Here is a 27,985-nt window from a genome sequence, read left to right as displayed (position 1 = left end):
GCCTGCTCCCTATAAATGAGGGCTCTCCAGGGTTCTGTCCTCTGCTTCACACCCCTCCCCCTCTGTACCCTCTGCCTGATGACCTCACCCATTCTCCCAGTCACAGCTGCCGCCCTGTGTTGCCGACATGCAGCTCCTCATCTCCTGCTCATACTCTCCTCTGAGCACCTGTTCTCGGTACCCAACTGTGCATGTCCCTGCCCTGCCTCCCGAGGAGCCTCATGGCAGGAGTGTCGGTTCACACCTGTGAGCTACCCCGGAGGGCTCAGTACTTAATTCCATGAGAAACTCACCCTGGCTTTAGAAGGTGTTCCATCTTCACTCCTCCTGTGTTCTATGCAGCATGCTGGAATTTTCCCTTCCTTCCGATCCTTAAACTTGTTAACACCTCAGGCCTTTCTGTCACCATCCCTCTGTTCATACTTCTTTATCTCTCCCTTATGTGCCACCCTTCCGCTTTATCTCAGCCTGTGGACATCCTTCTTGGGCCCAAAGTGGGCTCAAATGTCGGCTCCTCCAAGACAGTTCTCCCTCCTCCAAGCTCCATGGCCATTCACTTGCTTTGTCTTGCCACATACCACTTGCCGGCATATGAAGCTGGAAATGAACCCTGCTCCCTTGCCTGTCTGTTTCTTCAGGGTGGGTGCTGGTTAAGGCTCTAGGACAGTGTGGCCCTTTGGAACCTGTAAGTAATGGGTGGGCTTTATCCTAAGTGGAAATCATACTTCTTGCCCATCATGATTCTGTGTGGTGAAATGCTCAAAGCAAATGGGACCCTTAGGCAGCTCACAGGTTGAGGATTGCTCTAGCCTTGGGGTTGAAAGAATCAAGAGCATGAAGAGGGTGGGAAGCAAGACGTTTCATGCCGGGAGAAGGCAGGCCAGGAACTGGGAGCAGGAGCCCAGTCAGGGCTGTGCATTTCGGTGCACTGGGTTGAGGTTGGAGAGTGGGAGTGGCCCAGAGGTGCCCTTGGAGCGAGTTACCGAGGGGTCTGATTGCTGAGCTGTGTGGCCTTTTCCGTCTTAGGTTCCCACTCTCTCCCTCCATATCTACCCCTCTTTGTTCTAGCATAGAGTGGAGTTGTTTTGCAAATACCAGTCTGTTTCAGCTGTGCTTAGAGAAGCCAAGGGGAGAGTGTTTGCCTACCCTGGTGACACCAGCAGCTTTCGGGGCTCAGGGGTGATGTGGCCAGAGTGAGGGGTCCTTGTGGAAGGCAATGTTGGTGGACGATCCATCCCTTCACACCAGCCCCCTCTCAAGCGTCTTTCTTGGAGCAGAACTTGCAAAGTGCTAGGTGTTGTCTTGCTAAGAAGGCAGTTCTCTTACAGCATCTATCCGTCCACTCCATGTTGATGGTCAGGGGCTGTGTCTTTGCTGTCTTCATCTGAGCCTGGAGCCCAAGCCCTGAGCCTTGTTCGGAGCAGGCTCAGTAAATATCCTTTATTTTCTTCCCATCTTACATTCCTCTCCTCTTTCTTTCTACATAAACATGCTTCTATTGTGGAATGAATATGATTGACTAGTTTGAAAATTAGGGCTCAGGGAGAAATGGAAGTCTATGAACTTTTGGAGGGAATGGTTCTCTCTCTGTGAGGCTATGGAGAATAGAAAGGAGGTCTTTTAGGGCGAGTGTAATGGTCAGGTGGGGAGGGGCAGAGCCGCCCTGGACCACAGGGATCCACACCATCCAGCTTGTCTGCACTCTTGGCCACTGCCCACTTTCTTGCCTGCAGTGCTGATTTAGCTGTGGGCCTGGGGTTGTAGGAAGGGGTTATCTTGGAGTGAGCAGGTGCTTACTCTCCCTGTTCTACCAAGCCTTCATTTGCAAATATGCTCTGGTTTTGCTCAGCAACAGGCAGGCCCTGCACGCTTCTCTACTCCCCCATGAAGATACTACACACGACCTCAAGTGTTTCCTGGAAGGGACCGACTGCATTCTTTGAGTGAAGGCAAGTGATTTCCTTGACCTCCCTTTCCTCCCTCAGTATTAAGCTGTGTAAGTGGTAAGGCCTCCTTAAAAAAAAGGAGTTCTAATATTAGGAAACATTTCTTTCCTATCCGTTTTCATGTTTCTCTGAAAAAACGTTCAATAAAAATAGCTTTAAGGCTTTAATACTTGAGGCGTTAAGATTTCTCTTATAGTTCTGTGACTGAAGAGTAAAAAAAATCTCATTTTGTGTGAAGATAAAATTATCCAGGTTATTATATAAGATATATAACACTCAAGATATCTATTTATGTATGTACATACACAGAAGCACACAAACAGGCGATGAGGTCTGGGATCTGCATTGTGTCAGCCATCAGTGGGTTCACCAAGGTTCCGAAGAGCATGAATAGGAGAAAGTCTTGATGTTAGGCCCCCATCTATGTTAGGTCCCCGTCCCTGAACTGCTTACTGGTTTAATTTTGAAGTTTCCTTTTAAAATGTGAGCTGGTTGTTTTATGGGGCTTGATTATTTATTTGGCTTTGGAGTACTAGAGAACATGGGAGAGCTTGTGAATCCATGCAGTCTTAGCCAGACATGGAGATGTGTTAATTAGTTATTTAATATAGCTACAGTTATTTCCCAAGGAAAAAAAAATCCACAAACATGACAAGTAATTGCTATTAATCTTAATTATTATAATAACCTTCCTATAAACAATAACTGTCTGGCTACCCTATCACGTGTTTATTTCATTACTGACAAGAGAGATCTTTAAAAATCTCATGATAAATTAATGCTTTTACCATTAGCTTCAGGATGCTGGCCATGGGGAGGAAAAATGATTGCTCAGTTTGTAAAACTGTTGAAAAAGTTCTCTCACTCTACTGGTAATATTTTAGATTTCTCATCTTAACATAACTCTTAATTTTTTATTTCCTGTCCTCCAAACTTATTCCCCATTTTGACTCTTTCTTAAGTGATTTTTGTTTCCTAGTTGACCAGAGTGAATGCATTCGTCTGTTTTATAGTGATGTTTACAAGAATTCTCAAAGGATTTAGTGACTGGTCTCACTGATGAAGATGCCAGTGATGCTGAAGGGTTATTATGATTACTTTTTGCTTCAGGCCATAGTATGTCATGCTTAGACTTGTTTGAAATAGCAAGGGGGATGTGTTTATCCAGCATCCCCAGATTTATTGTGAGTAAACAGAGAGGTCAAGATACTTTCCCTAAGAAAGCCAGTGATTTAATTATGGAAACAGGACTGCATGATTAGGTTGGTGCAAAAGTAATTGCACTTTTTGCCATTGAAAGTGGCAAAAACTGCAATTACTTTTGCACCAATCTAATACCTCCCAAAGGCCCCACCTCCAAATACTATCTCTTTGGGGATTAGGCTTCAACATATGCATTTGAAGGGGACAAAAACTTTTCATTTATGATAAGCGAGCCCCAGCTTGACAGAATCTGGGCACATCTCATTGCAGGAAGAGCAAAGTTGGAATGTTTACCGCCAGTTTGCAATCTGATTTAAGGTAGATCTTTCAATGTGGAAGCTTCATTAGGATGCGGTAAGAATCATGATCTAATAGTTTAAGCTAGGTGGCCACAGTAAGGTGTTTGAAGAGTTTGAGGAGAAGGGTTTCAACGGTCTTAGAGTATAAACTGCCATTTGAATCTTTCTATTTGAAAGTTGACGATGCTTTCAGAAAGTTTTTGCTTTGAACAACTTTTATATTCCTGGGCAAGATCATCCCAGAAAAGTGAAGTCATGTTAATGTGGACTCTAAGTTGTACGTATGGTTTGATTCTTAGTATTATGTATTTAGTTATTTATGCATTTTGTGATTTTAAAAATTCATATTTTGATGTTCGTTGATTTTATATTTGCACCACCACAGGCTGCTGTTTCATTTTAGCTGTCAGTGTAGTAGTGAATTTCTGCCTCTTTCACTCCAGGGGCACCTAACATTCTGAAATAGAAATAGAAATTTCAGCCCCTCTTCACCTTGAGCCATAAGGTCAAGTTTGACCTTTGCAGAAACACTTTTCCATGCGAGTGAAAGCTAGAATTAACCTAGCTGAAATTATTCATTGAGACCCTGTCTCCCTGGACTTGGAGAAACTCATGGGGACTAATGTATTTTGTACTTGAGTATTTCCAACCTTTGAACCAGTAGTTCTCCAGCAGTGTGCCCTGGGGATACGAGAGAGGGAATTGTGAACCCTTACCTGTGAGCAGCCAGAATATTGAGCAGTGTGTAAAATTAACTTTTGTGACAACCCAACCTGGTGGGGACAGGAATGGGATGATGAACTGAATGGGTTACGTGACCCAGTGTAGCTGTGGTAGAATGTGTTGCAAGAGCGATAGCATCATCATACATCTGTGCCAAAGGGAGATCACATGCTCTCCACATATGCAGGAATTTTGCTTCCTTTATATGCAAAAGACAAGTAAATTGATGCACCCAGGCACTAACACAATGCTGAAGTGAGTAGTGTGATCATTTGTGTGGAATGTGGTCCCTTCAATTGTGCTGGCAAAAATTCTCACATTTGAAAGTATCCCATAAACACAGAAATGAGAGAACATTGCTTCAAATAGCCTATTAGCGTATTGGTTAAAGTAACTCTAGCTTTTGATAGATACTGTTCAGATTTCAATGGCTTAACTCAATAGATTTATTTCTAATCTATGGAACAATCTACTCTGGGTGCTCCTGGTTGGCAGATGACATTTCTCCAAATGGTGGTTCGGGGATCTGATATTTTATAGCTCCAGGCTCCACTATTGCTGAAGACTTTGGAGTCTTCTGCTTCCAGCTGGCCTAAGGAGAAAAGGAGAGTGGAGATGAAAACACTCACTTCCACACACATTCCTTTAGGAAGAGTGGGAACACATCTAAATGTGAGAGTGGCCACACACAAATGCAAGGGGGGAGCTGGGAAATGCAGCCCCTAGCATGACAGCTACCTCCCAGTGACACTTCCGTACGGTGGCAGGGACAGCATGCATTGGAGGGCAGTCAGCAGTCACCGCCACAATCTGTCCTCCAGATACACAAGTCTTTGCACGTCCTTCTTTCTCTACCTGGACCATCCTAACTTCTCCTTCCCAATGTCCGATTCATGCATCCAGTTCAAATTCCAGGAATTTGACCCATCAGGTCTGGATACGGCTCACTGTGACGCAGTAACTAATGAACCAAAAGACACGCAACCTGCCTTCTCCCCACACCAACCCAGTGAAAGTGGTGGAGCAGAGGACCGTAAGCGCAGTGGACCCTCCATTCACCACATGCGGAATGGGAGACACAGCAGCCACTAGCCCATGCTGAAAACCCTGCGCAGCTGGGGGAAGTTCCTTGATTAGCCCTGATTCTGTTGTCTGGGAGGAACTTCTTGTCCTCTATTCCCGTGGCCCCTGTCTCCACGCACTGGAAGGTTTTTCCCTTTCATCTTTTATGGGCATATCTTGCTTATTTCTTTTCTGGTGCAAGTTGAAGGGGCTTGAGGGTTATTTAATAATCATAAGGTTTTATTTAAAGGCTAGGATTATAGTTTCTTTGGTAATACAGTTTTGTCAAAAACTCAACAGGCTTGTAAACAGTTGAATGTGTCCATAACTTCACCCAGAGTTTTTTTTTCCTAACTATAATTATTAAGCCAGGCTTATTAATTTGCTTATTTTTCTTCATTCCTCCATCTCAGCTCAATGGCAGCTATCCTGACATCATCTGAAACAACGGGCTTGGGTGGAAAGTGAACATTCATTCTTGATTTACTCTTTGCTGCAGGATTGAGTCCTTCTGCTTGACTAAGAAGCCTTAAAGGACCTTAGTTGCTTAAAGCATTTTTCAGTCTTATCTGTTACTGTGTGGTGGGGTCTAACAGTGGGGCCCTGATTTCTGGGTCCTTTCTATTCACTTTCAGTTTTGCTTTGCCATTATGGCTTGTTTTTTTTTTTTTTTTTTTTTTTTTTGAAAGCACATGCTGAAATTTATTTTAAAGGGGAAGTCCCCTTTTTATTAAACGTCTACATTTGACTTTCAGAATGCTAATAAAAAATTTCTGTTTATACTTTAAAAAAACCCCCACAAATCAGACAAACAAAAGAAACGATTATAACATCACTTTTGTGATGAGAAAAAGGGCCATGGAATTCAACATAAGCAAAGAAAACTCTACCTGGAGGAAAGAAATCTACCAGTGAGAAACAACTCGCGGCTGCTGCCAGACCACAGGCCACGTGAGAAGGAGCCTTCCTAGAGGACTTCCAAAGCAAACCCACCCCGCCAGACCAGGAAGAGCTTCCTACCTCCCAGAGAAACGGACCTCAGCCCTAATGACGCACAAATCCAAGTCAATCGCTCTCTTTTAAAAACGCACTCACATAGTCTCCCCTCCCTTCCCTGGTCCTCTTGGCGACAGGGCAGTCACAGGTCATGTGTGTTCTTCACCAGGTGCTCCTCGTCGTCCCCGGAGCTCTGGATGGTGCGCAGGGCCCGCTCCCGGTTCCTAAGCCGCACCAGGGTCAGGCAGACCACGGAGGCTCCCAGAAAGAGGATCAGCACAATCACGAACAGCACCGTCAGAACCACCACCTTTGTGCCAGGCGGCAGGGAAGAATCCACCTGCTTGAGGAAGCAGCGGAGCATGCAAGCCTCCTCAGAGAGGTAGCTGGTCTTATTGCCCCGGCACCCTCCATAGATGAAGATGCCGCAGGAGTTCCTCTCCACGTCAAAGTACCAGCGTGGGAAGGCCGCACGGCAAGGCCCAGTGACTGCCTTTGCGGTGCAGTATTCTGTGAGAGCAGCACATTTCTTGAGACACTCCTCCTTGCTCAGGTGATTATTGCTGTTTCCGTCACAGCCCCCATACTCAAACAGCTGACAGGTTTCGTCAGTGACATCGTACCGCCACCTAAGCATGGAGGCCCGGCATCTGCACACCACCTTCGAAGCCAGGCAAATGTCGTGGATACCGCGTTCTCCGTCGGCCGCCAGGACCCCGGAGAGGAGCAGCGATGCCAGCAGGGCAAGGAGCGCCCGGCCCCGCCTCGGCCCGCACAGCTGCGCCATGGCCCGCTCCGCAGAGATGCTCAGGCGACGCCGCCCAGACGCCAGCCGTTGGGGTCTCGCGATCAGGTGCCGGAAGCCCCTCGCCGCGCACGCGCACTAGAGCGCCTCGCCTTCAGGTGCAGGCGCTCTGGGAGGGTTTTTTTTATTTTTTTATTTTTTCAGGATTTAACTATCTTTATTTTCTGGCTAAAATTTAAAAAAAAAAAGGGAAGAGGGAGAGTGGTAAGGGGCAATGGCAATAGAAATACACTGTGCTGACACAGAGACTAAATTCTAGTCAGAGTGAAGACCCATATAAAGGGGCCAACTGATGGTTTAAAGGAAGTAATTACATGGAGTCTAATCGAGGCATATATGGGTTATGTCTCATCATTAGCCTTAATGATGTAAGAAAACAATTCTCAACAAAACTGGAGTCCACAGTTGTCAAGTATGCTCTCTCAGGCATGGGTAGGTAAAAGTCTGGAGAAATAGGTTCTCTCCACACAGTGACAAAGCAAGACGGTCCCAGGTTTGACATTCAGAGCGGGTCCCGTTGCCAGGTGGTGTCCGCAGCTCACAGCTGAGTTTAGCAGTGGAATCGAGTGGAGAATTTGGGAGATACAGGCACAGTCAGAGGCAGGTCATTTGACTTTGTCTCCAGACCCTAGTACTTGCATATTGGATTTGCCTTACGCACCAGTTCTTCCTGTAGCCTGGCCAGCTCCTCCTTTTCCTGCTCTTCTTCCAGCTGCCTGGCCTCCTCCAATTGCTGGGCTTTCTGGGCTTCTACCTCAGCCATTCTCTTCTCCAGCTCCTGGCGCTCTTTAGCTCTCTTCTCAGTAGCCAGCTGGAAAGGTTCCTGAACTAGAGAACCAGAAAGGCCCTCAGCAACTGATTTCTTCTCTTTCTTGGGAACAAAGGGCTCCTGAGAGATGACGGTGTTAGGAGGAGTCTTGAAGCAAGCTGCTTCTTTCTGCTGTTTCAGTTCTTCTTCCAGCTGGTGCTTCCAAATCTGTGCCTTCAGAGCACCTCTTGTCAGTCTCCAAGCAGAAAGGTTCAATCCTGGTCACATTCTTTACCTTCTTCTCTGGCAGGTTAATGGTGTCAAAAATGATAAGAAAACCAGCCATTGTTTTTCCTGAGCTCATACCTTTCTTTTCCTCCTTGTTAAACTCTGGCTGTCCTCCACCACTTTTTTTTTTAAAGGTAGGCAGTCAGCCTGTTCCTCTAGTAATGGCAGAGGACATTTCCAAACGTCTTGCCATTGCATGACATGGGTCTCCATCTTTCCAACCTCTGATTATCTATTGTTTTATCTGCTGTCCCACCATGGGGGATACAACACATACTCTCTATTTCTGTATTGTGCACACCACTTGCTCTGACGTCTCCATCCATCCCAGGCAAGTCTGCCTGCTCCATGTCACCCTTACCTTTGGCCACTTTGGCCACCGTTGTCTCTCCCTTCCGTGGCTCCTGTGTCTGAACCCAAGTTTCTGGGCTTGCTGTGATTTTTCAAATGCTCTTGGCATTCTTGAGATGAGTATTATTTTATTGTTAGCCACAGATGATGGGTAATTTTTCCATTGATCTTTGCTGTTTACAAAGCATGTCATTAATTAATACCACAGCTAAGGTATTGAGTTCGGAAAATGAGCGTAGACAAAGACTGTGTGTGAGCAGTTCAGACTGCCCAGTTCTGACTGATTGAATTTCCATGGCGACTGATTGATTTCGACATCCATCTTGGAAGAACATTCGTAAAGGGACAGGTTGCGGCAATCATTTTTACAGTGAAATCAGGTGGTGCATACTTTGTGTGTCATGTAGAACACAATAGTATTAAAACTTTTTTTTTAGTAGATAGCTGAGCATGTCCAGTTCAATGGTTGAAGTGTCACTAAATATAAAACATTTATATTCTGTGGTTATTGCGGACCATCCTTGGGGAAATGAAGCAGAAATATATTCACATAAAAATCTTCAGTGTTCACATCTTACCATTAGGCAGAAGACTATCTAGTGAAGTTAGCTTTAGGGTAGAGTTTCATATGCTCTTGAAATGCTACTTAGTTTAACCAGCCAATATCCAAAATCGGCTGAGAAGGAATCTTTGCTAGTGACTAGGGTTATCCAGGCAAGATGGAGAGGTCTGTATTGGTTAGGGAATGCTATGCTATGTGGTCACAATGAGGAGCCCTCAACTCTCAGTGACTTAAGCTAATAAAGTTCTCTTTCCCACTCTGTCTCAATCTGATGTAGTGTGGGAGACTCTTCTGGAAGGATCCATACTTGTTCCGTCTTGTCCAGCTACCATATTCACTCTGTGGCTTCTGCAGTTGTTGTGTAAGAGGAAGAGACAGTGTGGGCAATTGTGGAGGGAGTTTTATGGCCAAGACAGCAAATCCGATGTTTAATTTCTGCTCACAGCTCCAATGTAACTGTATGGGAGGCTGGGAAACGAAGTCTTCTCCTGGGCCCAGCCAGAGGAAATGAGATACGTGAGTATTTATCCCATTTCTGCTTTGGGATAATAATGGAATCCCTGTATATATTTCTGCTTTGGGGTGATAATGGAATCCCTGTATATGTGACATGGGGAGAAGAGACAAGGCTGAGGGAATGGAGCACAGAACTTTTCAGATGTGGCATCTGCCTGTTTGTGGGAGTAACCTGATGTTGGTGTGGTGAAGAGGGAGCACACCCCAACGTTTTGTGCTGAGTTTCTGGGAGAAAGGGTAGAGGGCTGCTTTTGGCAGGGGTAGAAGGGAAAAAGAAGAGTCTGTTGTATGTAAACCTTTGCTCATGCCTCTCCTCTGACCCCATTTATCTTTTTGTCCCATTATGGGAAATTGGCCGTTTGCGTATTGACACCATGTTGAGCCTGCAGTGTGGCAGCCTCCAACCCACGAGGAACATGGAGGTGGGTTCACCAGATTGCTGGGTCTTGCTTTGTCTGTAGCATGCATAGGGTTAATAGTTCCTGTGTTTTCTTTGGCTAAATTAGTGCCCCCACACACTGTTCAAACTCCATTTGAGTTTCTGAAGGATTTGGTACAGCTGTCAGGCCATCTTCACTGAGATTAAGTTTTCTCTTGTAATTGCAATAGTGAAGGAGCGTTCACCAATCAGCCTTCCTGTGGCTGAGAATGAAACTTCTTTTCTTCTTGATAATATACATGAATTTATGGTTATTTTAAAAAATCATTGTTTATTTCCCAGGTGGGTGCATCATGGCTCTCTGCCCAGAGCACTCTGAAGTGAAAATGGGGTCCTTTGGTCATTATTTGGTTAGCTCAAGTCTTTCTGAAAACTAAAAGGATCATATTCGCCCTTATTTTCCACCATCTGGGCATCTGAGGAGCCTGAGAGGGGTGGGCTCTGGGCGAGGACCGCCCCTAGTGGAGATGCGCCACACTGCAGCAGCCCGTTTGCTTGGCCCTGGCTTGTGAAGCTGACCCAGGAGAGAACAGGGCTCAGACTTCTGCCTCCTTCTGCAGGGCCTAAGGACCCCTCATGGGGCCGTGGGCGTGGGCTGAGGGAGCAGAATCAAGGCAACAGTGGTGGATGACAGGGGTTGGAGCTATCTGCTCATAGAGCGTCCTGTGTGCCCCGCGGCTCTGTTTGTGCCCAGGCCCAGATGTGCCACTTTGATCTCACTAGGGATTGCTGCTGGGCCTACCTGACTTTTGGACTCGGAGGATCTGACAGAAGCCAGTCATGGTGTATGGTTCTGCCCGCATAGTCTTCTTTTCTTTCTTTTTTTCTTTTTCTCTCTCTGTCACCCAGGCTGGAGTGCAGTGGCGTGATCTCGGCTCACTGCAAACTCTGCCTCCTGGCTTCAAGCGATTCTCCTGCCTCAGCCTCTTGAGTAGCTGGGATTACAGGTGCATGCCACTGCACCTGGCTAATTTTTGTATTTTTAGTAGAGATGGGGTTTCACCATGTTGGCCAGGACAGTCTCTGTCTCTTGACCTCGTGATCCACAGGGCTTGGCCTCTGAAAGTGCTGGGATTACAGGCGTGAGCCACTGCGTACGGTCTGCATGGCCTACTTAATGCCTGAGAATCACCTTCCTTGTCTCAGTCAGGGTCCAGTATTGTACCAGGGACTACTTTTTGAGTGGTGTGCAGTTCTCTGGTGCAGATGGCATGACCATATCCCATAACCCTAGGTGACTATGCTGTGATTCTCCTATTGGAATGTGCTGTTAACTTTACATGGTGTCTCTTTTCTCTGCTCTAACAGGGGACCCAGGAATCTACTGAATCCACTTCAGTTCCATGCATAGCAATTGCAACTTGGATTGTGTTCGTAGTCTTTGAAATGTTTGAGTATTTTCATTTCGCTAAGGTATGGTTTTCTTGCCAGTCCCTTCCTTTGGAGAATTGTTACTATATAAACTTGTCATGGAGTTTCAGTGCCTTTCTGCCTGGGGACGTGGCCTTTCCTTTCGTCAATGGGCTATGGGTCTGAGAGTTGGCTTAGGTCTAGAAGCTGGTCAAGAGATCATGACTTTTTTTTTTTTTTTTCCAAATCAGGGCAACTTGCCCCCTGAGCACCCTCCCACACCTTTTTTCTTTTGATTGTATAAATTATGCAATACCTTTGTTAGCCACTTATCAGTCTTACCCCTAGGAACACAAAAGCCTCAACTGATTCAGTTCTAGTCACTGGGGGAATGCTTCTGTCATAAGAGGAAGAGCTGGGGGTCACATCACAGTATACACTACAACTTTCCACCTTGCAAAGGCTGTTGGAACTATCACGGAAATGATTTTAGCTGTTCAACGCTGACTGCGTAACTGTCCATTTCTATAACAGTTTGCTCTACTTTAAGCATAAGTAGATTGACCACATGTCTTTTTCTTTTGTCCCTCCTGAAACATCAATACAATGCTAGTGAGGGAATAAAAGTGTCATAACCCTATGAGGCTAGAGAGGATAGAAATGGAGGCAACAGTAGATGAGTAATTACAACAAATATTTGGAAAACAGAAATTGAATGAAGTGGTAACTAATTAAACTAAGTAGAGGCATTGCAATTTAAGTGTCTGCAAAGGAGGATACCGATGAGAAGTGGGCCAGTTTGCTCTTCTGGAAAAAGGGTTCAGAAGCTGGAGATGAAGAGCCTCAGGGGAGGCAGGAGTAAGCTGTGGACCTGAACAGGTTGGTTGATAGCTGTTTATGAAGGCCTTGGAGTCCTAGTATCATGATCCACCCCTTGAAGGCATGATTCACTATCTGTCTTAGCAGCAAAGGCTATTTGCACATAATGCAAATACTGTCAAAAAACAGTATTACTGATTCTTGATTTAATACCTATTCTGTGTACATTTTATGGGAGTTTGGGAGGGGGGAAAGGAGGTTGTGGGGATATGTGATCATTAAATCCTTATCTAGCATCAAAGGAGATCAATGCATAATGTCTGAAATTGACAAATCAAGGTATATGAAGTTATATATGAGAAGAAACAGATCAAATTGGTGGGAGTGGTTATCTCTTGAGACCGGGACTGGTGGTGGGGGAGAAGTAAAGAAGGAGACAGCTGTTTCCCCTTGAAGTGTTAGCTCTGTGTGAGCTTTATTTAGACCATGTGCATGCATGTATTAGTTTGATACAAATACAAATAAGCATTAGTTCAAGATAAATATTCAAATCACTTTTCCCCTGTGATCTAGGCATTCATTGATTCGTACATTCTTGCCAGCCCTTATTCATTTGTTCAGTCATTTAATAAATAATTCTCCAGCTCCTTTCTCCTCTTTGGCAAAAATTGGACTGGTATGGGGGATGGAGAGGCAAAGGTTGATCACATCACATACTTTGAGCTTTAGTTAGAGAGCAGACAGCCCTGGATGATCAGTGCTGAAGCAGATACGAGCGCAGAGAATGGAGACCAAGCTCTGCGGAATTTTCTCTTGATGGCTTCTAGAAGAGCACCCCCAACCCCAGTTTTCTTTCTGGCTGACTGAAATAGGAGAGTCCTACAGTTGCAGGGTCTGGGTGTCTTCTTGGGCTGGTGTTTTGTGAATTTGCACAGGCAGAGGGAGACTGGGCACTGTCTGGACCTGTTCTCAGATCCAGGTGGTGGAGGTCTCGTGTCCCCTGTCTGTGCTGGGTATGGAAAAAAGGCCCAGATAGAAGAGAAAGAAGGGAAGCAGATTGGACATGAAGGAGGAAGTGGGTTGAGAGGGAGAACAGGAAAGAGATGTCACTGAATAGGGCTACCACCGAGAGGCTGCTGAGGAGGTAAAAAAGGGACTTTTGTTTAGACATTGTTTTCAAACACTGTCAGAGTACTTTCTTCGTTTTTATTTTCCATCTTGATGGAAATTTTGTTATTTTTACACTGTCACAGAACAAATGAAACTGTGACTTGGAGATCACAATGTATATAGCTGTTTGGGTATACTTTTGACAGTTCTATCACGTTTCTGACAGGCATAATTTTTTTTTCTTCCCTGGGAGATTGGGAGGGGGAGGCAACCTCCCCAGATGATCTGACTCTACTCAGGGCTCTGTCCAGGTGGGAAGCCTCTCTGAGTCCCAGGGAAGTTGCTGGGAAGCCAGTCCTGGATGTCAGGGAACTCCAGCAGGGAAGACTGGGTTTCTGTGAGGAGAGTAGGAGGGGAGGGGGCTCTTTGGGGTGTGGAGTGGTCACTATCAGCCCCTGAGCAGAAATCCATGTGTGACTCTGCGGAATCACAGTGGTCCTGGGTGGAGAGGAGATGCAGCAGCCGAGCTGGAGGTGGTGGCAGCAGGGGCTTTGCTCGGTGGAATGAGATGAGGGGCTTGACAGGGAGCAGCTGGGCCTGGGGCACCAATCTCGCTGAAGGGCAGGTGCCTTGAGGCTGGAGCCTCTGCCGAGTGGACAAGGATGTCTTGAATACCCCTGGGCTGTGGTCTCCCTTGTTTTCTGTGGAAAGAGCAAGTGTGAGGCCTGGGGCAGGTGGGAGGCGGTCTCCAGGCAGAAAGGCCCCTGATGCCCTTGCAATGCTCCACTAAGAAGTAGCCTGTTTGAGCATCAGAGCTATAATGCTTTCTCTGATCACCCTGCACCAACTTAACTGACTACAATCTCCTCTGATCCTCAGTGAAACGCACAAATACTTCTGCAGCATGTTATTGCAAATAAAAATAATGATGATGTCTAACGATAAAGGGCTTACTATGTGTCATTCTCCAGCATTGCCTCACAGAAGTCTCACAGCAGTGCTTTGAGGAGGAAGTCTGAGGCTCATGGAGGTCAGGCTCACTGTTTTCCGTGTCTGCTTCCTCTAACCTATTTGAGCCCACAGTGGTGTGGACTGGGCTTATTCTTGTGCGCTGGGGTGTGAAGCCACTTACTTGTTGAATGGATAAGTGTGTGACTGAATGGATTGGAGCCAGGCACCCACCCTTCTCTAGAAGAGAGATTGTCCCATTTGATTTCTACTGATTTTACATCTCAAATTCTGTGTTTGAAATTCTTCAAGCAGCCACCTGACCTGTGAATCGGTCCCTGAGGTCTAGAGATCTCTTTCTAAATGCCAGGACAAAATCGGTTTTCCAAGGTCCCTGGAAGGAGAGTCGATCATCAGCTGTCAACAGAAGCGTGTTCAACCCAGAGGAAAGGCAGGCCTGGGGTGGTCCATTCTATGAGGCTTCTAGGAGGGATGGGATGGGGCGGTGAGGATGATTTCTGGGTCTAAAGTATAATTTCTGATGTCTGAGATATAAATGTAGTTATCTTCTGATGTGGCTATTACACAGTGGCCATGATTTTGTGAAAATCCTTTTACCCACTGAAAGCGATTTCCAGTGGGACTTATTCAAAATATGTCATGTAGTGGACACCTTTTAAGTACCAAGCACTAGGCTTAGTGCTCTGCAGGGTTTACACAGGGTCAATGCAGAACAGGTACTAAGACACACGTAGAACAGTGGTTGAGTACCTAGGCTGGAGGGCCAGCATCTTGGGTTCAAATTAGGGCTCTGGCTTTGGGAAAATCACTTCAGTCCTCTGTGCCCCATTTTCCTTAATGCAGAGAGTCATTTTCCTATCATATGGGGTTTTAATTTTTAAAATTTTATTATTGAAATATACATACAGGAAAGTACACATATATTGGTGTACACTTGATTGAATTTTCACAAAGTGAACACACACATACACTCAATACCTCATTCAAGTAACAGTCACTAGCACCTCAGAAACCTCCCTCATTCCTCCAGGGTAGGTGAGGGTACACTATTCCCTACCCGGAGGATAAATGCTAACCTGACTTCTGATGCCATGGATTAATTAGTTTTGCCTGTTTGCAAGCTTTGCATAGATAGAATAATACAATAGGTAGTCTTTTGTGTTTAATTTCTTTTGTGAACATCATGTTCATGAGATTCCTTCATATCGTTGTGTATAATTGTGGTTATTCATTCTATTTAATCTGGGAGCGTGCTGATACAAGAGTGCTGCTATCGTGCATATCTTTTGGTGCACTTATGCTCACATTTCTGTTGAGTGTGTACCTGGGAATGAAATGGCGGGGTCATAAGGTGATTAGTTTGGCTGTGTCCCCACCCAAATCTTATTTTGAATTGTAGTTCCCATAATCCCCACGTGTTGTGAGAGGGACCTGGTGGGAGGTAATTGAATCATGGGGGCCATTTCCCCCATGCTATTCTTGTGATAGGAAGTTCTTACAAGAGCTGATGGTTTTAAAAGGGGCTTCCCCCTTTGCTTGTCTCTCATGCTTCTCCATCCTAACGTCCTATGAAGAAGGATGTGTTTGCTTCCCCTTCCTCCATAATTGTAAGTTTCTTGAGGCCTCCCCAGCCATGCTGAACTGTAAGTCAATTAAACCTCTTTCCTTTATGTATTTCCCAGGCTCGGGTATGTCCTTACAGCAGTGTGAGAACAGACTGATACATAAGGTAAGACATATGTTCAACTTTCATCAATACTCCTGGACAGTTTTGCACAGTGGTTGTATAATCATCAGTGAGGGAGATGTTCAGCTGCTCTGTGTTCACACCAACCTTTGAGATTTTCTTTTTCATGGTAGCCCTTCTGATGGGTGCAGAGTGGCACCGCATTGGGAGTACAATTTGCATTGCTGCCCTTGGGCTGTTGGAGAATTACATGCATCAATGTGAGACAGGCACTTAGTACCTGCAGAGTAAGCTCTGTGTCATCGTTAGCTGGTTAGGTATCTTGGAAAGTCAGGGATGTCTCCAGAGGCCACCTGCTCTCAAGGAGACATGGTACACATTTACTGACTCCCTCCTTCCAGCAGGAGCTGTTGTGTCTGGAGTTTGAAGCTGTCAGTGATTACAGCTGAGATTCTTAGAACTGAGTGAGTGAGGAACCCAGGATCCCAGGAACTGAATGAAGAGGCAGACACTCTGCTTCCCAGTGATTCTTAATGACTGATTTCCCCTGAAGAGATTTCTTCCTTGACTTCCCACCTGGCTCTGATTCAGCTGGGCAGAGAAGTGCTGGAGCAGGTGCTAATTTATGATTTAGGTTTTTTTTCTACAAGGATGCTCCAAGCTTTAAAGAGTCAGCATGGAGCACTGGGCATTGGAGTCCAGTTCCTCAGCATCCTGCACCCTGGAGTGTCTCATGCAGCTCGGAGGTAGGGTGTTGGGAGAGGGCAGAGAGAGGGCACCTGGTTTCTGTGGGCGAGGTTAATCCTAGAAACTGAAATCGTAGCCTGCTTTCCTGGAGTCCTTTTTTCTCAGATTTCAGAGACATGCACCTCCACCCTACCCTTCATCCTTGTATGTAACCCGTGGCCAAGGTCTGCATACCCTTGAATTCCCTTTCACCCATGTTAGCATCTCTGTTCTCACAATGTCTGGCTTGGTTCAGGCCAAGATGGCTTTGTGCCTAAATTCTTGGGCTAGCCCCTGCTGCCTCCCAAGAGCTCTTGCCAAGAGAACCTGAGTATGTTAGTTTGCTCGGGCTGCCATAACAAAGCATTCCAAGCTGGGTGACTTAAACAACAGAAATATGTTTTTTCACAGTCCTGGATACAAGAAGTGTTGGCAGATCAAGGTATTGGCAGGCTTGGCTCCTTCTGAGGCCTCTCCCTTGGCTTGTAGATGGCTGTCTTCCTTCTGTGTCTTCCCAGGGTCTTCCCTCTGTGCCTATCTTTGTCGTAATCTCTTCTTCCAAGAATGTGAGTTATATTGAATGAGGGCCCACCCCTTTGACCTCATTTTACCATAATTGCCTCTTTAAAGAGCCCATCTCTAAATACAGTCATATTCTAGATACTAGCGGTTAAAACCTCAATATGTGAATTTTGGGGAGGCCACAGCTCAGCCTATGACAGTGACCATGGATTTTTCTGCATGTAACACATCCAGGTGACACATGTCCTCAAACATGACGTTTATTTTGCTTTCTTGCATTTGCTCATGCTCTTTTCCCAGCTGTAGGTGCTTCCTTCCATCTTCTCCGTCTCTCCAAAGGCTGCCAGTTCAGTGGCCCCTCCAGCATGAAGCTTCTGTCTTCAGAGACCACTCTCCTAGACTCCTACCATGCTTTCTGTCTGTTCCACTTGATCGAACACTTAATCCCGGTTTTCTTCTGTTCTCTGTTGCTTTGCTGAGGGGGTTGTGTCTATTCCGCTTGGCTTTGTGCTCCTTGAAGACAAAAATCATGTTTTCTGTTCACATTTACATCTATTTAGTGTCAAGCATGTGGCTGGTGATAAATAAGATTGTCGATTGATTAAAAACCAACTTCCATGCGCCCTATGAGGAGCTGCTTAAATGCTAAACAGAATACTTGGTGGGGATGGGGAGTGCTGTAATTCCTAACGGCCGGGAGCCTCTGGCACAGGCATTTCACTTTAAGAGGCAATGAATTCAGGGACATGGAAAAGGTTTAAACATGAGTCTTAAATTATTTGCTCAGCTTTGATTTTTATTTTACAAGATGCTGGGGCAGTGCTGGGAGCTATTTGCAGAAGGGGTGCATAAGAGATGAAGAGAGACTGGAAGTGGATTTATCTAGATGTTGCCTCATAGAAAAGTATGTGTGCGCTGGGCAGGGCTTCTCTGTTTCAGAGGCATGGAGAACTCCAGGTTCTGCCCCGGGCTCACTGGAGGGAGATTTGACTTCTATTCCTGTGATTTTGTCCCTCTGCCGGGGATGTGTTGAGCTAAGCCACTGTTAAGAATGACCCCTCCGAGGAAGAGAAGGAAGATCAGCTATTTATAGGCTACAGTCAGACGCGACCCACCTTTTCAGCCTGTAATTTACAGTATATGAAGAGAAAATGAACTTCTATTGCTGCAGGAATGTGAAAGGACAGGAGACAGATTTTTCAGCAGTTTGGGGTCTGGTTTATGTGCTTATGAGATGTCTGTGAAAATGGCCACTTTGCTTTGCCAGAAGATGGCTTTCCCTGGGCTGTGGTCACTGAGGCAACGGATGCCCATGTTCTGTCTCTCAGGGACTGTTAGCATATTTGCAGCTATGTGGGTGGTGGAGGGAAGGGAGTTTCTGTACCAGGGCAGGGGAAAAAGACATACAGGAAGAAATGAACAGGAACACAGTGTCTTATGATTTAAGGCAGTGCTCTGGCTTCACAGAACAGTAGAAGCAATGTCCGAGGAATGGTCTCACGGGGGAGTTGGTTTAGATTGACCTTTAACCACAATCTTGGCTATTCTTTGGGCTAGAGTTCCTGGCTTGACTCAGAAGCCTTTGATGAAGCTCAGAGACTGAAGATAACTTCCCATCCCTCAACAAACTCTATTTCTGGAGCTCTCTAGAGGACATGTAGAACTCAGTGTATGCTCAACCAAGTAACACATTTTAATCAAATATCTACTGCAGACTAGGCACTGAGCTGGGTGTACAGGCTAATAAGGCACACATGGTCCCTCCCCTGAATCTAGGAAGAGACTGTCACCATTCTGGTCCTCTCAGCGTCCATGCATCCCTGAACCTGGTGTTCACCAGGATGCTCACTAAGAAACTCTGTGGGCTGCACCTGAATCTGTGCTAGCTCCTAGCTAAGTCTTTTCCTACCGAACTTGCATCTCTGATGTAAATCCTTAGTGTGAGATGAGGTTGCCAGGAAGGTGTGTGGAACGGGAAGAAAAAAGATGAGGACAGAACATTGGAGAAAATCAACAGGGGAAACAGACCACCTAAAGGAAATGGTGAATGGGCAGAGAGAGAGCTAGAAGAAGTAAAAATCTTGGGTCATAGAAGTCATGATATCATCACCCCATCATCTACATTAGGCATTTCTCCTAATGGTATCCCTCCCCTATCCCCCAACCCCCAACAGGCCACAGTATGTGTGTATACGTATGTAACAAACCTGTACATTCTGCACATGTACCCCAGAACTTAAAGTATAAAACAAACAAACAAAAAATAAGTCATGATATCAGAGAGTTTCCAATAATTTTAGAAACAGAAGAATAAGAATTTGGTAATTGGGAGGTGATATGATTTGGCTGTGTCCCCACCCAAATCTCATCTTGTAGCTCCCCTAATTCCTACACGTTGTGGGAGGGACCCAGTGGGAGAGATTGAATCGTGGGGGCAGGTCTTTCCCATGCTGTTCTTGTGATAGTGAAAGGGTGTCATGAGAGCTAATGGTTTCAAAAACAAGAGTTTCTCTGCACAAGCTCTCTCTTGCTGCCACCATTTAAGAAGTGCCTTTTGTCTTCCACCATGATTGTGAGGCCTCCTCAAGCTACGTGGACCTGTAAGTTGATTAAACCTCTTTCTTTTGTAAACTGCCCAGTCTCAGGTATGTCTTTATCAGTAGCATGAAAACTGACCAATACAGGAGGTCATAGGTCTTTGGACTGTCAATTCGTAGATGTGTTGGGAGTAGAGGCAGTTGGTTGAAAGGTGAATGGGAGATGAGGAAGTGTAGACAGAGAATGTAGCCAGAGAACGCTCTCTCTGTTTTCATTAGATCAAGCTTTTAATCATGTTATTCAAATCTTCTAAATCTTTACTAATTTTTGTTCTTCTTAATTTGTTAATTATTGAAAGAGGTGCTAAAATTCCCCCTTGTGATTGCTGATTTGTCAGTTTCACATGCTAATTTTGTCAATCTTTATACATTTTGTGATTTTATTATTAGATGTGAACAATGTTAGAATTGTGGTACCTTCTTGAGAAATTATTCTTTTTATTTTTTGACAGTGAACATCTTTGTTTCTAAGAATCTTTTCTCCCGAAACTGCATTTTGCAAGGCTTTCTTTGGTTGGTATTGAACTGGCATATCTTTTCCTATCTTTACATACAATAACTTTCTTTTTGCTTTGAATTTGTCCCTTGTAAAGAGCAGAAAACTAGTTTAGTTTTTGATCCAATCTGATGATCTGGGTTTTGACAGCTGAATTTAATTCATTTAATTTCTTATGATTACTGGCATGTTTGTATTTATTCTATCATTTTTTTGCTTTGATTTTCCCCTCTCCTTTCTACCTTCTATTATTTTATTTATTCTCCCTTATCCCTTCTAAGAGATTCAAAAGTTATATACTATTTTCCTGAAATATTCAAAAGTTATATTATTTTCAGAAGATATTTTCAAAAGTTATATATTATTTTTTCATTTTCTGGTGATTACTTTTAAAATCATTTCATGTATATTTTACCTAATGGTCAAAGCCAATCAATAACTCTATCATCCTTCTGAAGAATATAAGGAATTTAGAAAGCTTTAACAGTTTCATATTATAGGTATTTTTTGTCTAATGTTTTAGTTACATCTTGATTTTTATTTTTTTTGAGAAGGAGTTTTGCTCTTGTTTCCCAGGCTGGAGTGCAATGGCATGATCTCAGCTCATTGTAACTTCTGCCTCCTGGGTTCAAGCGATTCTCCTATCTCAGCTTCCTGAGTAGCTGGGATTACAGGTGCATGTCACCACGCCTAGCTAATTTTTTGTATTTTTAGTAGAGATGGGGTTTCCTTATACTGGTCAGGCTGGTCTTGAACTCCTGATCTCAGGTGATCTGCCTGCCTCAGTCTCCCAAAGTGCTGGGATTACAGATGTGAGCCATCATGCCTGGCCTCATGACCTCCAAATTAATCATGAGTATTATTATTTATATTGATGTTGTTTAGGTTCATACACATGCCTACTCATGTTTTGTTCACATTTCTTCTTACATCTGACTCTTCTGGTTTCAGTTTCCTTTTTCCTAATTTTCATCCTCTTTGGAGAAAGAAACCAATTCTCTGAGCAAAAGTCTGTTAGTGGTAAATTCTTTCAGTTTCTATGCTTAATCTTCAGTGATAACTTTGCAAGTTATAGAATTCTAAGTGGACAGTTACTTTTACTTTTAATCAGTACTATGAAAATAATATTCTATTGTCTTCTGGCTTCTACTGAGGTTGTTAAGAAATTTGCTGATACTCTTTGCAGGTAATGTGTCATTTTCATCTGGTACTGTCTTTACTGAGGGCATAAACTGACCCTCAACTTCTGTTTTTCATTAACCTCACAAAAGCACCACTCTGAATTTTGCATGATTGGGTTTCTTGGACTCTGTTTATGAGTTATGGCAGAGTTGTACTGAATTAGTAAACATAGTTTTACCTTGTTATTCTTAGATAAAATAAATAGAAGTTAAGATTCTGATACTTTATTCCTACCCACAGTGGATCGTGTTATGTATGAATGCCCTGTGGTTTAAAAAGTGGGGGTATGCACAGAATCATTCCCATTTAGGAGGCTTGCTATCATTTTAAGAAGCTTGACTGTGAATAAAACAGTGGAAAAGGTGGGAAGTTTATATATATTTGGTTTTCTTAATATAAGAGATCGACTTGACTGTTCATAATCTGTGCAGAAAGAACCCGAAGGGGAGGGTGGAATCTGAATATACAAAAAAAGAAGAGAAAACTGATGAAATAGACATCATGGAGAGCTTGAAAATGAAGCAGAACTTTTCCTTCTCTGAGATGGGGACTCCGTATTTTCTGCCTTTGATTGTCAAGCTTCCAGATCTTTCTTCTGAAGGTGAAATTTACTCAAGCCACCCTCAACTCCCCCCACCCCCCGACCTTGACCCTGATCATGTTCTTCAATAGCTTCTTATCACCTAATGAACAAAGTCTAAGCTTCCAATATGACATTCAAGGTCCTCTGAGATTTAGATTTTTCTTAAATTAGACCATTTCTTAAATAGTCTTATCTCCCATTTTCTCTTTTTTACATATTCTGATTAATGAAAATTAATCGACTCGGTGTTTTCTGAACATGCTCTACGTGTTCTCATCTTCTAATTTTCGGTCCTGAATCCTTTCATCCTGGTAGGCTGGTTCCTCCCCGTTTTCTCATAAATCCAGATATCTCTCATTCAGGGCCTAGTACAAATCTCTTCTGTTGCTCTCCTTTCTTGATTCCTCCAACTAGAAGGAATTTCCCTCTTTTGTGCCCCCTTAGAGACTTGAGTCCTTCTTGGCAATAGTACTCACAGCTTGTTGTATTTTGTTATTGAATATGAGTTTCTTCTACCAGGCTTAAAACTTGTAAGGGCAGTTAGAACATGTCTAATTCATCTCTGTGGTCTTCAGTGTACCTCATACGTTAGACATGTCTCTCTCATGAGTGGATGAATGTGAAAGGGATTTGTATTTACATCAGTATGAGGTTATTGCAGAGAATTATGAGAAGTGTTTCCACTAGCTGGGTGGCCTGCAGGTCTCTTGCAACTTCTGTAGCGTGTCTGTGGGCCTGAGGGTGGGAGTAGGCCTCACACTGGACTCCTCATTCAGCGCTGGCTTGCGAAAAAGCCACGGAACTCATTCTGAAAACTTGAGTAGCAGAGAAGGAGTGAGATAGACCTAACTGGGAGAGCATCTCTGCAGCTTCATTGCAAGAGGGAGGTGCTCCTGACCTTGGTTACTAGCCTTGGCCTGAGAATAAGATTTGACCCAGTCCTAGGTCCTCCTTCACTTTGAGATCTCTAGGGATGATTTTGGTCCCTGTTCACTCTGACAGTCTTTGGAGCCTCTCCAGACTTCAACTTTCTTCCCATTGCTTGATCACTTGAGTGCATTTGGTGCCTCTTGTGATATTTCATGGAGGATCAGCCATTTCATCTGTACACCTGGTTCTAATGAAGAATGAGAAGCGTCCTGAGAGGCTAGATATTCAGGAGCCAATCATCAATTCCTGGAGTTTCTCTAACTTCTCTAAAGGACTGATACAAAGAAGTGAGTGGAAGCCTGAGAATGTTCCAGAATTGGACAAAGATGAGGCAGGTGTCTTTGTGGTGAAGATAAGAGCCTGCACTGTCTGTGGCCTCACCGAACCAGAAAATGCCTTGTTGTCCACCTATAACTCAAAGTGACAGCCAGGCTGGAACTTTCCAGTAACTTTTATGAGATCGAATACAAAATAAAGACTGCAGAAAGGGGCCGCAGACCCACATTTTGGCCCATTAAAATAAAGCAAAGTAGCCTCTGCATTTTCTCCAGTGTTCAGCGTGGCTCAGCTACTCGGGGGCTTGGCATTACCATCCACCCAAAACATTGCATCCTCTTGACAACCGTCATGACATACAACAGGTTCTTGAGAAAAATGTGTGCCTTGGCTGGCTGGTAATGCCAAGCCCCCAAGGGGTGTTTTTCTTATCATGAGCTCTCAGGAGAGTAGGGGTGTGAATGTACCTGTATGTGCCCGCCATGTCCTAGGACCTGTGCTGAGGATTGGCAAACCGAATGCTCAGTATAGAAGGTTCACGCTCACGCTCCTCCCCTAGGAGTTCATGATGAGAACGACAGCGTGAAATACACTAAACTTCCTGCCACGCAAATTAGAGGCTTTGCTCTAAGAACAGCAAAGGCCATTGCCTGCAAGAGCAACTTCCAGCAGCTTCTCTGTGCCCGGATTCGGCGTGCAGAGCAAACTTCCCACAGGGGGCAGAGGCACTGGCTGGGGAAATTTTATGTGATTACTGGGGTGGAGACAGGCTCTCAGCAGCTCAGCGCCCTGCCAGGCCCACTGAGCAGCCACCCCTTGTTTCAGAGCAAGGCTTTCCACAGCAGTGGTATTCTTCTCTTTGTCTGAGTTGTAAAATGTGGCTGAATGACAGACAGGATTGGGAGGAGCAGCCTGAGACCTGAATTCCTGGACTCATCCACATGTTATGAGTTCTGGAGGGCAGAGATGACCCATGTGACAATCCCTTACTAGACCCTTCCTGTGAGCTATGCAGACCCTGTGCTGTGGCCATGCCAGGAGGGTGTTTCCTCAAAGAGTCCCTGAGCCTGACAGGGGAGCCAGAAATACACGAGGAATGGAGGCAGAATGTGATCCATGCAGTGCAGCGTGTCTCAGTCTTTTAAACATATGTCTCCTTTGGAGAAACATATACATCTTGAAAATTCTTTTAAAGTTTGTGTTTCAAAAGCAATAGAGTGATTTATTTTTTGGTTTCCAAATATGAAATTATAATATTGAATATATTTAAAAAACTACATATGTCCTCCCTGAGGATGTTTTAAACATTTTTTATTGAGGTATAATGTACATATATGAATTTTACATACACATGCATTTGTATGAATACCATCCGGCTGTAAAAGGAACATTTCCACTGCCCCAAGAGGCTCCCTCACGCTCCTTCCAAGTCAGTGCGTCTAACCCACTCATCCAGAAGTAACCACTCTTTTAACTTCCATCAGTGTTGATTAGCTTTGCCTGCTCTTGAACTTCACATGCACACAATCATGTATTTATGATCTGTGTCTGGCCTCTTTTGCTTATATTACATGTTGTTGCATGTAGCAGTGGTTGATTCTTTTTCATGGTTATGTAGTATTCCAACATGTGACCCCCCCAACCCCCACTCTGCTGCCCACATGATTTATGTGTACATTTTTCTTACTTGAGACCATTGGTGTGATAGAAAAATAGCTGTTTTTAAAGCCAGACAGACTTAGACAACTCCAACTTCTTTTTCTTATGGTCATGTGACCTATAGCAAGTCACTTTACCTGGTGTCTTGGTTTTATCACCTGCAGAATGGGGCCACTATGCTTATCTCATAGTGTGGGAGTGAATGCGTGTAAAGCCTCTGGTGCAGTGCTTGGCACAGAGTAGGCATTCAGGCAATGGTGGCCATGATGACAAAGGAATATGCGGGTCGCGTGGTGTTGCTGTGGGTGCTGAGGCAGACAGCTCCCTTTACTTTCTGCATGTCAGGGAGGGCATTAGCCACACCTAGGGAGGGCATTGTGTGGGCAAAGACATAGACGAGCCCAGAAGAATGCAAAGAGGTGGTGATGTGGAGTCTCCACACCCTGGAGGTTCCATTGGAAGCTTAGGAGAGTGCCCGTGGAAGTCAGTGATCGAGACTGGGCTCAGACTAGATTAAAACACTGCTGGCCTGAGCTGCTGGTGCTCAGAGACAAGATTCCATGCACTAGGGTGTTCTGGAAAGCCATCTGGGAGAAAGTGTGGAGCTGGTCCTTGAGCAGCGAAGAGGAGGGTGGCATCTGTGTGGTCTGAGCCAGCATGTGGAAATGAGAAAGCTAGACTGGGCTCTGAGGAAGACAAAATCTGACCCTGATGCCCATTGCTGCTGCCAGCACTGCCACCACTGGTGCTCTGGCTAGTGTGTTTCAAGCATGTGCCATGTGCCATGTTGCACTGCGCTAGAGTGTAGATGTTCTGGTCTAATCTTCATATGGTGGAATGCAGTAGCTCTAGTGATCTCCTCCACTGACAGACAGAAGACTGAGACTCAGGAAGTTAACCAGTTCACGGAGGCTCTGCAGCCTCTTCCCAGGGCTTACTTTCCCTTTATGGAGGGATGAAGACTCCACACGCTACCCGACACCCCCTGGGCTGCTGAACTGGCATCTCTGGTGGGAGCCACTTATACCCACTTGGTGCCTCGGATCTGGGCAGCCTTACATTCAGGTGGGCAGTTGGTTCCTACTTGGTTGCCCTAAAGGGCTGAGGCTGTGCAGCAGGGGGTGCCTGGTGGTAGCTGTGATGTCTGTGAACAATATCCATGTTTTTGGCAGAGATTGGAAGACAGGCCTTTTTTTCCTGGCTTCCACCCCAGCGACTCAGCTATGACTTCAGGAAAGAATTTGGAACAGGGGGTGGTCTGGGCTGAATTGTGGCCCCCACAAAATTCCTACACTGAAGCCCTAGCTGTCTGTATCTCAGCATGCGACTGGAATTGGCGATAGAACCCTTAAAGAAGTGATTAAGGTAGATATGACTGAGGTCCTTATAAGAAGAGGGGATTAGGATGCAAACACACACAGAGGGAAGGCCATGTGTAGACACAGAGAGGATACAGCCATCTACCAGCCAAGGAGAGCGGCCTCAGGAGAAACTAATCTTGCTCACACCTTGATCTTGGACTTACAGCCTCCAGGACTGTAAGAAATAAATATCCATTGTTCAAGCCACCCAGTCTGTGCTACTTTGTTATGGCAGCCCCAGCAGATGAATACAGTATGTTACTTCTGTCATCTGAAGCCCAGGGAGGAAACTGAAGGTTTTAATAACAGTAACAATGTTAATCATCATTGTGAATGTACCTTGCAGTGGTATGGAAAGGGCATTTTGTGGGTGATGCAACTTGGGTATAAACAGGATGTGGTGTGTTTCTTATTGATTGAGCTACATTTCTTTTTAAAATCCCCACCTGGAGTCCCAGGGAATATTCATGAGTGCTGCCTGATGATACTAGTTCACCTACAGATGAAACTCATACAAAATAATTAATGTTAATTCATCTGCTTACTTCCTGGGAAGCGCTGGTGCCCCTTTCCTTTGGCCATTGTGATCAGGGCGGCAGAGTGTCAGAAGAAGACCTACATAGGCCTCAGCTTCCTTCTTCTAAACATACTTTGAAATGAGATTTGTCTGGACTCCAGGGGCAGCCAAAGAGCTCACGGAGGAGCTAGATCACAGAGATATATATCCCAGGATAGCCATAAACGTCTCGGCTTATGATGCGTCTGGGTGAGTTACAGAACCAATAGTTTTGATCAAGTGCCCAGCTCTATTCGATTAGCAGAAGGATAATGAGAATTGAACAGGAAGGGGTGTCTTGGGGAAGAGGGTAGGCTGGGCCTTGGGGAAGGTGCTGTGGGAGGTACTGACGGATTTCTCTTTATTAGAGGACCTTGTTCTCTCAGCTTCCTGACCTTTGCAGGGCTGAGGTCTGGGGTTGATCCCTGGGCTCACACAGGAGATGAGAGTTTCTGGATGTAGCTTCTGAACACTATTAACCCCTCTCTCAGTGAGGCTTCCTCCTCCCAAAGCACTTGCCTCTGCCTTCATCCCAGTCCTACCTCCCAGCAGCCCTGTGGACAGAGAGCAGGAGACTAAAGCTCATTGTTCAGATGAATCTACTGAGGAGCGAAGGTGGGAGGCAGGTGGGAAAGGAAGCCCCTTGAGGCAGGGAAGGAAGCATGGTGGGTGAGAGGCCAGCCATGATCTTGCTCTCATTCCCTCTGGGCTCTCTAGCCTGGGGTCAGGGTCTGTCCTGGCATTTTGTTTTTCCCCTTTCTTGGTTACCCTTTTCTGTTTTTTTTTTTTCCTTTTTGGCTTCTTTTTCCGCATTCTTTTCTTTCATCCTTTTTCCTTATTACCTTGTTCTCTTTTTTCTTTTTTTTTTGCGGAAGCGCGATTTATTAGAGAGGGAGATAGAGAAAGAGAAAGACAGCTCCCTCTCCCGTGCTGTTGTGGGAGGGGAATCATTTTCTTTTTCTCTTTCTTTGCTGTCTCTTTCTTGTAAGATGCCTTCCCTTTCCTTTTTTCTTCTCTCCTTTTTTTCTTTCCTTCTTTTCATTTCTTTCTTCTAATTTTTTCTCAATAGCATTTAGCTACCTCTTTAACATTCACTGGGGTTTAGCGTCCAACACACCAGTCATTGCTTGGCACAGGGAACACACTGAAAAAGAGAGATGCACCCATCCTCCTGGAGCTGAGGGTCCCGAGTGGGACACTGGTGATTAAACCCCTAGTTATTAG

General features: G+C 44.9%; 1 protein-coding gene and 1 pseudogene across 1 annotated transcript; both read right to left on the bottom strand.

The window, feature by feature from the left end:
• Window positions 1–6,371: 6,371 nt before the first annotated feature.
• On the bottom strand, window positions 6,372–7,016 carry LOC105717939 (kunitz-type protease inhibitor 2-like). The gene has a single exon (XM_064364259.1). It carries the CDS (start codon window positions 7,014–7,016, stop codon window positions 6,372–6,374), a length of 645 nt encoding a protein of 214 aa, XP_064220329.1.
• Window positions 7,017–7,584: 568 nt separating this feature from the next.
• Window positions 7,585–8,128, bottom strand: LOC105717940 (targeting protein for Xklp2-like; annotated as a pseudogene).
• Between the last annotated feature and the right edge of the window lie 19,857 nt (window positions 8,129–27,985).

Source organism: Aotus nancymaae, unplaced genomic scaffold (genome assembly GCF_030222135.1).
Source record: "Aotus nancymaae isolate 86718 unplaced genomic scaffold, 86718_ANA_hifiasm-v0.15.2.pri h1tg000057l, whole genome shotgun sequence".
NCBI lineage: Eukaryota > Metazoa > Chordata > Mammalia > Primates > Aotidae > Aotus > Aotus nancymaae.
This window is presented reverse-complemented; position numbering and strand designations above follow the sequence as displayed.

Excerpts from the sequence above, each read along its gene's own strand:
- LOC105717939 (XM_064364259.1), bottom strand. The coding sequence starts at position 7,016 with ATGGCGCAGCTGTGCGGGCCGAGGCGGGGCCGGGCGCTCCTTGCCCTG.